The 14,241-nt window shown below is 37.6% G+C and overlaps 2 protein-coding genes across 2 annotated transcripts in view; one reads left to right on the top strand and one right to left on the bottom strand.

The window, feature by feature from the left end:
• The window catches only part of LOC132144227 (uncharacterized), a 40,181-nt gene that overhangs the window by 22,525 nt on the left and 3,415 nt on the right, over positions 1-14,241 (bottom strand). The gene's annotated exons all lie outside the window — the stretch shown is intronic.
• LOC132144220 (stonustoxin subunit beta-like) lies at positions 10,590-11,460 on the top strand. Its single transcript, XM_059555010.1, has one exon. It carries the CDS (start codon positions 10,598-10,600, stop codon positions 11,129-11,131), a length of 534 nt encoding a protein of 177 aa, XP_059410993.1. The 5' UTR covers positions 10,590-10,597; the 3' UTR covers positions 11,132-11,460.

Genomic DNA, 14,241 nt, shown 5'->3' with positions numbered 1-14,241 from the left:
GCAAGGCATCGAACCCCCAACTGCTCCCCGGGCACCTCAGCATAAATGGCTGCCCACTGCTCCGGGTGTATGCTCACAGTGTGTGTGTGTGTGTGCATTTCGGATGGATTAAATGCAGAGCACAAATTCTGAGTATGGGTCACCATACTTGGCTAAATGTCACTTCACTTCACTTCACTTCACTTCACTTCACTTCAACTAAACCAAACATTGTCCACCACAATGGTGACTTCAAATGAATCAAATATCAACATTTAAACCTCTGTTAATTCTCCATAAGAGCTTCTCTAGATGTCTGACAGAAATAAAGTCAATCTAATGAGTGAAGCTGGTGAAGCCGTTTGTGGAGATGTTTGATCCTACTCTGCTGAGATCTTCAGAGATTTAATGTCTTTGATTTGCAATAGATTTTACCACATGCTCAATCATCAGTTATTTCATTATTTCATAAAGATTATTTTATTTTCTTGATTTTAGGACAAACACAGTGTCTAGAAATTACATTGAAGTAACATGAGTCTAAATCTAATCCATCCTGAGAGTGTTGATTTTGTCTAGAAACAGTATAAATTATGCCTAAATCAGTGGCGGATCTAGAAAATTTTGCATGGGGGGGCAAAGGGGTGGCAAGAGGTCTTGGCAGGGTGGCAGGGGTACATGGAATCCCTATATATGAATTGCTTTAAAAAAAAAAACACACACAAAAACACTTTTAAACTACAGTAGTTATTGTTTAATCATGCCCTTACACACTACAACTTTTTTTAATTCACAACACACACACCAGTTATGTTTAGACTACTTAATTCTATTGTATTTGTTATTTCCCCAGTTGTATCCTGGTTTCATTGCTGTGATATCTGAGAGGAATTGGATTTAATAGGACTGCTTAGGCTTAGCTAATCAAATGATCGATCTCCTAACTGGCACTGTATTGTGTGTTGTAACGTAACAGCCCAAACTAAAATTGGGTATTTTTATTTAAAGTAATTAATTAATTATTAAAGCGATTTAAGGGAATAAAGAAAAAGAAAGGCTTGTTGTATTAGTGAAATAATTGTAACTATTTGCAACTAATATTTTATTTTTAATTTACATAAACGAATCAAGGAAATTATAGCATATTTTCAATTCAAAAAGGCAAAATTTAATAAATAAATAAAAAGTTGAACTTTTCTATTGTAAAACAGTCAAATATTAAATTATCTACTTACATTTTACCAGGCATTTGTTAACTTATATAATAATTTTGACATTAATGAGCTAGACCGCTGAACTTTTAGTCTTCATAACAACAAACAGAGCGTTGCGTAATGTAGTGCATCAGAGCAGCATCAATAATAATATCAAGTGAATCTCTTATCTGCATCTTAAGTTTATTGCCAATAAAAATGACAGGTTTGCGAACGTGAACTCGGTGAGCTCGCGCAAAACACATCTTCAGCACAGCGAATCATTTAAACGCCTGATTGGCCGATGTTATCAACAGACATGTCTGTGATTGGCTATAATGCTCAACGTTGCAAAAGCACGTCAAAAGTACCTTTAATGCATAGGGAAAAATATAAATAAAAATGTAATATGCACTGTTCATGATTAGTTAATTGCGGCCGCTGTAATCTTATTCACATTTGTTTTTCTGATGAATTGTTTTGCTCTGTGAGAAAGACAAGTTAACAAAATATTCGTGGCTTTACTAAAAACTTTCGGGGCTTAAGCCCCATTAGCCCAGCCCTAGCGCTGCCCCTCAATATTTTATATTTTTTATTAAGCTGTTCTTGTCTTTACTAAAATCAAAATCAGGCTAATCAAAGAGAAGAGTGCTCTTACAAATCACGAGGGAGCGATTTGACCGCTGATTTTGCCTAACGTAATAGACTCGCTGTTTTTGCTGATGCTGAATCGTCTTTAGCATACAATACATTCATTAAAAATGTAACTTTAAGTTAAACGTGTGTTTAAACTACACCTGGGGAAACTCACTTCACCTTCAGAGGATCTGTCCGGGGCAGCTCAGTCTCTGGTTGCAGGGCCACCGCACCGAAGCAGACTCGCTGTGTGTATGAGCCAGAATGAGCGAATGCCGCTCTGCACATTTGAATCAGGGACGTAACTAAGTATTTGAGGGGCAGGGGGGAAGGGCGAATAATCCATTTAAAATTAAAAATTAAATTGTTCACTTTTGGTAAATGTATTGGACATAGTGGTGGGTTGTTTTTGTAAGTACAGTTTTTGGATCATTAAAGTTAGGGGGGCAGCTGGGGGGGCAAGGCTCTAGAGTGGGGGGGCACCTGCCCCCCCTTGCCCCCCTGTAGATCCGCCCATGGCCTAAATGAACCTTAAACGATGTTGAAAATATTTCCACTGACCACTTTTGAACTAGTTTTTAACCTTGTAAGGAGGTTCTGTGAACGTCTAAACCGGACGTACAGAAGACGTCAAAAAAGACGTCATAAAAACTTTCATTCTGGCTCCTCAGTGGACGTCTTTTCAACGTCTGCAATGACATAAAAAGACGTCCACAAGACGTCAACTGGACATAACTTTGCCCAGTGGGTTAATTTTACAAGGGTGATGTGTGAGGCATAGTCAAAAAAATTAAAGGAGCGGTAGATTGGGATTTCACTATTTTAACTTTAGTGTGTATTGTTACTGTTTGATCCCCAGGAACATGCAACAAAGGGGGCAATGTTCTTCTGCTTTAAGCACACTAGATGTTTTTTAAATCTTATCCGATTTTAAATCCATTGGAAACTGCAGACATGAAGACAGTTTCAACCAATTTTTAGCCTTGTGATCCTCTGAACGCACACACTAGGATGATACAACCAGACCGCGAGACCACACATTTGTTTACTGTAATAACGAATTCACAGGGACACGTGATCTCACAGACACTCACTAGATAAAACAGTGCTAGAAAGCAAATAAATAGAGGACAATCAACATTGTCAGCTGGATTCACGGCCAGCTGCCGTTGATAAGCAGCAATGACCTGCACACTCTGTGAAGACACTGAAGTTTCAGCAAAGGATAAATAGATTTGCAGCACTAAAACCATGTTGCTTTCATTATGAGTGAACCTGCTGTGCATCTTCATTTGAAATAACGAACTTGAGCATGCAAAGAAATGGATATGTGAATGGCCCCTTAGATTACATCTTTTTAAGCAGAATCTATATTTAAAATCTGTCCCAACCACTGCTACTTTACTTTAAGAGTACCCTACTGATCCATGGACAATAATTAATTAATTAAAATAAATAATAATAATAATAACTTAAATGCATTAGAAAATTATATTAAAATGTTTAAAAATCTATAATACTACAGTATAGACACAGCCAGGTTTACTCACTGAAAGATTTTTTTAGTCATAAAATTATTATAATTACATAAATACATTATGTAGTTTTGTTTGCTTGGCCGTTTCCTTATGTAATGAGGCTAGCGAGTAGGATCTGTGTAGTGATGGCAAGATGAAGCCTCATGAAGCTTTAAGCTTTTCAGCCAAGTGGTTCACAAAAAGGGTTAATTTCTGGAAACTTAATTTGCTCACAATACCACCTGGTGGCCAAAGAGTGTAAAACAAGCAGATATATTACAAGCAGAGGTGTAAAGTCCAGGGATCAGAAAGTAAAAGTCCTGCCATATTTTTGCTCCACTCATGAACTCACCAGCTGAGGAACCAAGTCATTCCTTTCAAGTCACAAACTAGTCTCAAGTCAAATCCCAAGTCCTTAAAGAGTTAAAGTCAATGAGACAACAAAGTAACTAATTAAATGAAGATTTTGAAATGTATGTAATGAATATACATTTTTGAAACCTTTTCCTAATAAGATGCACAGACATAATGACTCAGCATATGAATCTCAACAATGGTGACAGTCAACAAAATGTTTCATGCTGAAGTGCATGCTGGGTAACACCATAGTAAAAACTCCCATCGTGCACTGTAGCACTGTTATTGAGAATTACAGAAGATCGGATTATTTATTTGTTAAAATGATGCCGCCATCATGGAGATCAGTGCTTGCTTTATTTGGGCTCATGACCCTTTTAATAATTCAAAGTAACTTGCTTTTAAACAATTGTGGTTGGGTTACTTAATAAACATTAACACATTACTATTAAACAAATATTGTAATGCTTAAATATTGGGGAGAAAATTGTACAGGCTCAGGATTTTAGACATTAGCACTTATCATATGATCCTCAACAGTGGTGACAATAATTATTCATGCTACAGTGCACGATGGGAGTTTTTACTATGGTGTTACCCAGCATGCACTTCAGCATGAAGCATTTTGTTGACTGTCACCATTGTTGAGATTCATATGCTGAGTCATCATGTCTGTGCATCTATTAGGAAAAGGTTTCAAAAATGTATGTTCATTACATACATTTCACAATCTTCATTTAATTAGTCACTTTTTCATCTCATTGAGTTTAACTCTTTAAGGACTTGGGATTTGATTTGAGACTAGTTTGTGAAAGGAATGACTTGGTTCCTCCTCTGATGAAATCAGCTGCTGAGTTCATGGGTGGAACAAAAATATGGCAGGACTTTTACTTTCTGACCCCTGGACTTTACACCTCTGTCTGTAATATATCTGCTTTGTTTACACTCTTTGGCCACCAGGTGGTATTGTGAGCAAGTTCAGGTTCCACAAACGAACCCTTTTGTGAACCACTTGGCTGAAAATCTTAATGCTTCATGAGGCTTCATCTTGCCATCACTAAGCATTACAATAATATTTGTTAAATAGGACTTTTTTTTTGGTAGTTCAGTAATAGCTGAACATCTTTTAACAAACCAAAGAGAAACACCTTCATGATGTTCATTTCAATGTTTTAGAAGAAAAAATGACAATTTAATTAGCTATTTCAAGCTCTTAATTGAGCAATGTGTTAATGCTTACTACGTAACACAACAGCAAGTGTTTAAAAGCAAATTACTTTGAATTATTAAAAGGGTCAATGTCAATGTCAATGTCACCTTTATTTATACAGCGCTTTAAACAAAATACATTGCGTCAAAGCAACTGAACAACATTCATTAGGAAAACAGTGTCAATAATGCAAAAATGATAGTTAAAGGCAGTTCATTATTGGATTCAGTTATGTCATCTCTGATCAGTTAAATAGTGTCCGTGCATTTATTTGCAATCAAGTCAACGATATCGCTGTAGATGAAGTGTCCCCAACTAAGCAAGCCAGAGGCGACAGCGGCAAGGAACCGAAACTCCATCGGTGACAGAATGGAGAAAAAAACCTTGGGAGAAACCAGGCTCAGTTAGGGGGCCAGTTCTCCTCTGACCAGACGAAACCAGTAGTTCAATTCCAGGCTGCAGCAAAGTCAGATTGTGCAGAAGAATCATCTGTTTCCTGTGGTCTTGTCCTGGTGCTCCTCTGAGACAAGGTCTTTACAGGGGATCTGTATCTGGGGCTCTAGTTGTCCTGGTCTCCGCTGTCTTTCAGGGATGTAGAGGTCCTTTCTAGGTGCTGATCCACCATCTGGTCTGGATACGTACTGGATCCGGGTGACTGCAGTGACCCTCTGATCTGGACACAGACTGGATCTGGTGGCCACGGTGACCTCGGAACAAGAGAGAAACAGACAAATATTAGCGTAGATGCCATTCTTCTAATGATGTAGCAAGTACATAGGTTGTTATGGGAAGTGTTTCCGGTTCCGGTTTACCTAATTAATGCAGCCTAAAAATCCTTTAACGGATTTGGATAATAAAAGCATATTAGTATGTTATGTGTATGCCAGGTTAAAGAGATGGGTCTTTAATCTAGATTTAAACTGCAAGAGTGTGTCTGCCTCCCGAACAATGTTAGGTAGGTTATTCCAGAGTTTGGGCGCCAAATAGGAAAAGGATCTGCCGCCTGCAGTTGATTTTGATATTCTAGGTATTATCAAATTGCCTGAGTTTTGAGAACGTAGCGGACGTAGAGGATTATAATGTAAAAGGAGCTCATTCAAATACTGAGGTGTTAAACCATTCAGGGCTTTATAAGTAATAAGCAATATTTTAAAATCTATGCGATGCTTGATAGGGAGCCAGTGCAGTGTTGACAGGACCGGGCTAATATGGTCATACTTCCTGGTTCTAGTAAGAACTCTTGCTGCTGCTTTTTGGACTAGCTGTAGTTTGTTTACTAAGCGTGCAGAACAACCACCCAATAAAGCATTACAATAATCTAACCTTGAGGTCATAAATGCATGGATTAACATTTCTGCATTTGACATTGAGAGCATAGGCCGTAATTTAGATATATTTTTGAGATGGAAAAATGCAGTTTTACAAATGCTAGAAACGTGGCTTTCTAAGGAAAGATTGCGATCAAATAGCACACCTAGGTTCCTAACCGATGACGAAGAATTGACAGAGCAACCATCAAGTCTTAGACAGTGTTCTAGGTTATTACAAGCAGAGTTTTTAGGTCCTATAATTAACACCTCTGTTTTTTCAGAATTTAGCAGTAAGAAATTACTCGTCATCCAGTTTTTTATATCGACTATGCAATCCATTAGTTTTTCAAATTGGTGTGTTTCACCGGGCTGCGAAGAAATATAGAGCTGAGTATCATCAGCATAACAGTGAAAGCTAACACCATGTTTCCTGATGATATCTCCCAAGGGTAACATATAAAGCGTGAAGAGTAGCGGCCCTAGTACTGAGCCTTGAGGTACTCCATACTGCACTTGTGATCTATAGGATACATCTTCATTCACTGCCACGAACTGATGGCAGTCATATAAGTACGATTTAAACCATGCTAATGCACTTCCACTGATGCCAACAAAGTGTTCAAGTCTATGCAAAAGAATGTTGTGGTCAATTGTGTCAAACGCAGCACTAAGATCCAATAAAACTTATAGAGAGATACACCCACGATAAGATGATAAGAGCAGATCATTTGTAACTCTAAGAAGAGCAGTCTCAGTACTATGATACGGTCTAAATCCTGACTGGAAATCCTCACATATACCATTTTTCTCTAAGAAGGAATATAATTGTGTGGATACCACCTTTTCTAGTATCTTGGACAGAAAAGGGAGATTCGAGATTGGTCTATAATTAACTAGTTCTTTGGGGTCAAGTTGTGGTTTTTTGATGAGAGGCTTAATAACAGCCAGTTTGAAGGTTTTGGGGACATGTCCTAATGACAATGAGGAATTAATAAAAGTCAGAAGAGGATCTATGACTTCTGTAAGCACCTCTTTCAGGAGCTTAGATGGTATAGGGTCTAACATACAGGTTGTTGGTTTAGATGATTTAACAAGTTTATACAATTCTTCCTCTCCTATGGTAGAGAATGAGTGGAACTGTTCCTCAGGGGGTCTATAGTGCACTGTCTGATGTGATACTGTAGCTGAATGGTTGCAATTTTATCTCTAATAGTATCGATTTTAGAAGTAAAGTAGTTCATAAAGTCATTACTGCTGTGGTGTTGGGAAATGTCAACACTTGTTGAGGCTTTATTTTTCGTTAATTTAGCCACTGTATTGAATAAATACCTGGGGTTATGTTTGTTTTCTTCTAAAAGAGAAGAAAAGTAATCGGATCTAGCAGTTTTTAATGCTTTTCTGTAGGATATGTTACTTTCCCGCCAAGCAATACGAAATACCTCTAGTTTTGTTTTCCTCCAGCTGCGCTCCATTTTTCGGGCTGCTCTCTTTAGGGTGCATGTATGCTCATTATACCATGGTGTCAAACTGTTTTCCTTAACCTTCCTTAAGCGTAAAGGAGCAACTTTATTTAAAGTGCTAGAAAAGAGAGAGTCCATAGTTTCTGTTACATCATAAAGTTGTTCTAAGGTTTTGGATATGCTAAGGAATTTGGATACATAAGGAAGATAACTTAAAAAGCAGTCTTTTGTGTTAGAAGTGATGGTTCTTCCATACTTGTAACAAGAAGTAGAATTTAGAATTTTGGCTATATGAATTTTGCAAAGAACTAAATAATGATCTGAGATATCATCACTTTGCTGAATAATTTCAACACCATCAACATCAATTCCATGTGACAGTATTAAATCTAGAGTATGATTTCGACAATGAGTAGGTCCTGAAACGTGTTGTCTAACACCAATAGAGTTCAGAATGTCTATAAATGCTGATCCCAATGCATCGTTTTCATTATCAACATGGATATTAAAATCACCAACTATTAAAACTTTATCTGCAGCCAGAACTAACTCGGATGTAAAATCTCTTTAATAAAGTCTGTATGGTGCCCTGGTGGCCTGTATACAGTAGCCAGTACAAACATAACAGGGGATTTATCATTAACATTTGTTTCTTTGGATAATGTTATATGAAGTACCATTACTTCAAACGAGTTATACTTGTAGCCTGCCCTCTGAGAAATCCTGAAAACGTTGTTATAAATTGAAGCAACAACTCCACCTTTGCCTTTTAGACGTGGCTCATGTTTATAACAGTAATCTTGGGGGGTGGACTCATTTAAAATAATGTAATCATCAGGTTTTAGCCAGGTTTCTGTCAAACAGAGTACATCTATATTATGATCAGTGATCATATTATTTACAAAAAGTGTTTTCGTAGAAAGGGATCTGATATTCAATAAGCCAAGCTTTATCATTTGTTTATCCATATTGCTTCTGTTTTTTATTTGTTGAACCTCAATTAAATTGTTAATCTTAACTTGGTTTGGACGTTTTTTGTATTTTCTAGTTCGGGGAACAGACACAGTCTCTATAGTGTGATATCTAGGTGAAATAGTCTCTATGTGCTGAGAATTAACTGACCTCTGTGACGGCAGGTAGCTAGCAGACGGTCGGTTTAGCCAGTCTGTCTGCTTCCTGACCTGGGCCCCAGTTAGTCAAGTATAAACACTAAGACTATTTGCCATATTTCTAGAGAGAAGAGTGGCGCCACCCCAGGAGGGATGAAGACCATCTCTTTTAAACAGGTCAGGTCTGCCCCAAAAGCTCGTCCAATTGTCTATGAAACCTATGTTATTCTGTGGGCACCACTTAGACATCCAGCCATTGAGTGATGACAATCTGCTATGCATCTCTTCACCACGGTAAGCAGGGAGGGAACCAGAGCATATTACAGTGTCTGACATCGTGCTTGCAAGTTCACACACCTCTTTAATGTTATTTTTATTGATCTCCGACTGTTGAAGTCGAACATCATTAGCGCCGTCAAGAGCCCAACTAAAGCAAACACTGATCTCCGTGATGGTGGCATCATTTTAACCAATAAATCATCCGATCCTCTGTAATTCTCAATAACAGCAGGTGTTTATCACTAATGCACAATCATCATTTAATTAGTTACTTAATTATCTCATTAACTTTAACTCTTTGAGGACTTGGGATTTAACTTGAGACTCGTTTTTGACTTGAAAGGAATGACTTGGTTCCTCTGATGAAATCAGCTGCTGAGTTCATGAGTGGAACAAAAATATGGCAGGGATTTTACTTTCTGACCCCTGGAGTTTACACTTCTGTCTGTAATATATCTGATTGTTTTACTCCTTTATGGACCTGTATGACACCACGAAGGGCAAAATTCCTTGTATGGGGACATCAGCCAGATCAACAGGAAAAGCTTTATTCGTCAGTGCTGTAGAGGACTTTCTCAAAGGATTTGTCATTTTGTTTTCAAACCATGAAATCACCAGTTACCAAAGAAGATTGTTTTGGTAGTAAGGGAATGATAACCTTGTTTAGCTTCCCAAACAACCCAGCATTAAGGGAATAATTTTATGTCAATCAGCACTTATGTGTCAATAATCACATAATTATCTCATGAATATTGACACTGCTTCAGTATTACTTTAACACTCTTTTAGAGTGGAACCATATATGCTCTGAGCAGTGTTAATTTAACACTCTGGCTTTTACTGTGTAGTTCTTATTCTGTTTAATAAATATAAGGGTCATTTACTACTCTGTATCACTAGTTGCTTTAGGTTAGATCCAGCTACACAGCCAACACTAGAACAGTACGCATAGCAAGTATTTATAAAGGATTTGTATTTCCATATCCAGCTCTCTCCTCTTTCTGAGTAGCTCTTGCTAACTGCCTGATGTAGTGTCATATGTGGGAGACGCCGAATAATCTGTTTAGGATTAACATCTTTAGAGGAAACGCATACTAGATCATCTCGTGTTCAAGACATTTTTAATTGTAGCTAAGTTAATTAGTCTATGTGCATCTGCATTATTTTATCTCCAGGACATGAATAAGCAGCCTTTTTCTGTGTTATTGAAATTATAGTTAGGTTTTTACTGCACTTATAATAAACTTCACAGTACAGGGTAATACATCATACTGCGTGTGATGAATGTCCTGACAATCAGCTTGAGAGATGAAGTTTAAATGTGTGTTTGTGTGTCCACAGTAAGTATCACGGAGTAGAGATCAGAATAACAGCAGAACTACAAAAGTGTAAGTCTACAAAAACACATGTTATGTTTTCCTGATCCATCAGGAGGTCAAATGTATAAAGTTTTTACTTGTGGGGACATTTTGTCCCTATTATGTAGGGTTTACCTGAACCCCACACATGCTCATCTTATTGTTTTGTGTTCAGATGCCTTTGATCTTATGCTGGATCCAAACACTGCACACACTCGACTCATTCTGTATGAGGACAACAGGAAAATTAAACATGTGAAAATCCCTCAGTCATATCCTGATCATCCAGAGAGATTTGAGCACCATGAGCAGGTTCTGTGTACTGAGAGTCTGACTGGATGCTGTTACTGGGAGGCTGAATGGAGCGGCTGGGTTGACATAGCAGTGACGTATAAAGGAATAGACAAGAAAGCAGGAACTGAAAATTGGTTTGGATCTAATGACAAATCGTGGAGTCTGGACTGCCGTGAAAAAGGATTTACCTCGAGGCACAATAATAGCAGCACTTATTTACAAGCTGCTTCACCCCCCTCTACTAGAATAGGAGTGTATGTGGACGTGTCGGTCGGTTCGTTGTCCTTCTACAGCGTCTCTGACACACACACACTCACACACTTACACACATTCAACACCACATTCACTGAACCACTCTACGCTGGATTTAGAGTTTATTATGCTTCTTCAGTGTCTCTGTGTCAGATTAAAAGAGAGACGTGTAATTAAAACTGAGAGATAAACTTATACAGTAGGTTGTCACCTAAAATGCCTCTTAGCACTGCGTGTACTGCCACCCCAAGGCCACTGCATTAAATAAAACATGTACACTAATTTGTGAAATCACCACCATTATATAACATTTCTTAGTAAAGCTGGAATTTTGACATTTTCACTTGTAAATGACAGTAAAGAAATTAAATAAATTACTGGTAACAATAACATGCCATTATAAAATTAAATTCTACACGCTTGGTAAACAAACTACAGCTAATCCAAAATGCAGCAGCAAGAGTTCTTACTAGAACTAGGAAGTATGACCATATTAGCCCGGTCCTGTCAACACTGCACTGGCTCCCTATCAAACATTGTATAGATTTTAAAATATTGCTTATTACTTATAAAGCCCTGAGTGGTTTAGCACCTCAGTATTTGAGTGAACTCAAATTGCATTATAGTCCACTGCGTTCTCAAAACTCTGGCCATTTGATAATACCTAGAATATCATAATCAACTGCGGGTGGCAGATCCTTTTCCAAAACTCTGTAACTCTGTCTCCTATACACATTATACATAACACCATATCTCATTTTTATAATCCAGATCTATTAATGGATTGTTAGGCTGCATTAATTAGGTAAACCGGAACCTGGAACACTTCCCATAACACCTGATGTACTTGCTACATCATTAGAAGAATGGCATCTACGCTAATATTAGTCTGTTTCTCTCTTATTCCGAGGTCACCGTAGCCACCAGATCCAGTCTCTATCCAGATCAGAGGGTCACTGCAGTCACCCGGATCCAGTACTTATCCAGACCAGATGGTGGATCAGCACCTAGAAAGGACCTCTACAGCCCTGAAAGACAGCGGAGACCAGGACCAGCGTCTCAGACGACTACCTGGACAAGACCACAGGAAACCGATGATTCTTCTGCACAAACTTGGTGGCCAGCTTTGACTACTTCACCATATAATGTATCCAATCTTCAAGTGGAAAGAACTGGATGGATGTTCTGAACAATGCTAATCCACAGTCTGACCTGTGTTGCAGGCTGGAATTAAACCAAGCCATGCTGGTTTTATCTGGCCAGAGGAGAACTGGCCCCCCGACTAAGTCTGGTTTCTCCCAAGGTTTTTTTCTCCATTTCTGTCACCAATGGAGTTTTAGTTCCTTGCCGCTGTTGCCTTTGGCTTGCTTAGTTGGGGACACTTAATATTTTGCAAAATTATCGACTTGATTGCACAGACACTGTTGGATGAGAACTCAACTGAACTGTATGATGACATCACTGTCTTTTCCAGAGCCACTTTATAGATTAATTGAACTAATTCCATTATTGACTTTCCTATTTACACAGTTATTAAACTAAACTGAATTGACACTGAACTGGCTTTAACTGAAAAAATGACCATTTTGTTGTATTTTTAGAGCTGCTTTACAGTGGAATTGAATTTTGTTTGCATCATTGATTTTTTTTCCTTCTGTCTAACACTAATAAAGGAGACTTGATTTGTCTTCAAAAATTGTATTAAAGCAAACCAAAAGTTCCTAGCACAAACTGTGCTGCAAATATAGACTTGATCAAACAACAATAGAAAAATATTCCAGGTTCAATAAATATCACTTATATTGCAGTGACAAGATAACATCTATACATTTTTACTTGTGTCATATGACACATTTGTCCATTGTAGTAGGGCGTATCACTAGCAATGCACATGACAACCTAAAACACAAAAGATTGATCATGAAAACAAGTTGTTCTAATAGAGACTTCTTTAAATCTTAAAGTTATGACCATTCTGTGCAACATTTATCTCACTGAAAACCAACAGAGAACACATTAACAACAGCACAAGTCAGATGGGGAACAAATAAAAGGACCAGACCTTGAGAAAGGTTTTCAAAATGCAAATCAACACAGCACATTCAAAATGCTACATTGGGTGATCAAGCCATCTGCAATGAAAACTGTGTGTTATTACTGTAATCTGCAGGCTTTCTGATTTTTTTTTCTCCGAGTTGTTCAATACTTAAATTAGCAAACAAACTGACTAAAATGAGCTTCATTTTTTGTCATACCTGCTGTTCTATTTCCCCAGCAGGCACAGGATGTAGACTCCAACGTCGGTTAGACCTGTGTTGCAGTTAGACGTTGGATTTTGGTTGAAAATGAAAACCGGCTTGAAGATCAAGCTCAAACATTGGGCAGATGCTGAATTTTGGATGGAATAAACACCCCAAAAAAATAACATAAAAACGGTGAAATGCATGGCAGTACATATATTACCAGCTTCACTTATTACTAACCAGTTTTACTTTATTTTTGTCAGACGTCTACAGAAGTTCTTTTTAAGTATTAACAGAGGTTTAGATGTTGATAGTTTTTTTTTGAAAATGTTTGTTCACCATTATTGTGATCAGTGTTTGCTTTAGTTGGGTAGTTTGACTCTTGGCTTCGTAAGTTTGTGGTGCTTGTAATAGTGTTTACCAAAACTCACAATTTATTATAAAAGGAGCCACAAACAAAGATAGGGTGGTATAGTATTCATCATCTTAAAGAAAATTGATTGAGAACTCTCGCCATTGACCTAAAGTGGTTATTTATCATAAATGAATTCGATTCAGCAGCTATTTTCTTTCCACATATCAGACATTCTGAAATTTCATCTTTAAATACATCTTTCGAGACACATAGATATCAATAATAAGTATATGAATCTCAACAATGGTTACATGCTTTATGCAGCAATGCATGCTGGGAGCCACCAAAGTATAAAACTCATGGCTCCCAGCATGCATTGCTGCATGAAGCATGTCATCATTGTTGAGATTCATACGCTGATTGTTGATGTCTGTGTGTGTCAGCATAGGTTAAGGTTTTTGAGCTCATGTCTGTTAAAAGATTTTAAATGATTGTTATAATACTGCTGGATCTGTAATATGAATGCACCAAATGAATAACATACATTTTAGATTATAAAAACATCATTGACTCAAGTTATTTAATGATGATTATAAAACCATCAACAGATAACAGCCATCACCTGATCTCATGTCACTTTAGCTTTCTTTGATGCTGCAAATGTGCTCGACAAACACACTGTCACAGCA

Source organism: Carassius carassius, chromosome 7, assembly GCF_963082965.1.
Source record: "Carassius carassius chromosome 7, fCarCar2.1, whole genome shotgun sequence".
Taxonomy (NCBI): domain Eukaryota; kingdom Metazoa; phylum Chordata; class Actinopteri; order Cypriniformes; family Cyprinidae; genus Carassius; species Carassius carassius.
Note: the sequence above shows the minus strand (reverse complement) of the source record. Positions and strands in the feature narration are given on the sequence as shown.

Excerpts from the sequence above, each read along its gene's own strand:
- LOC132144220 (XM_059555010.1), top strand. The coding sequence starts at position 10,598 with ATGCTGGATCCAAACACTGCACACACTCGACTCATTCTGTATGAGGAC.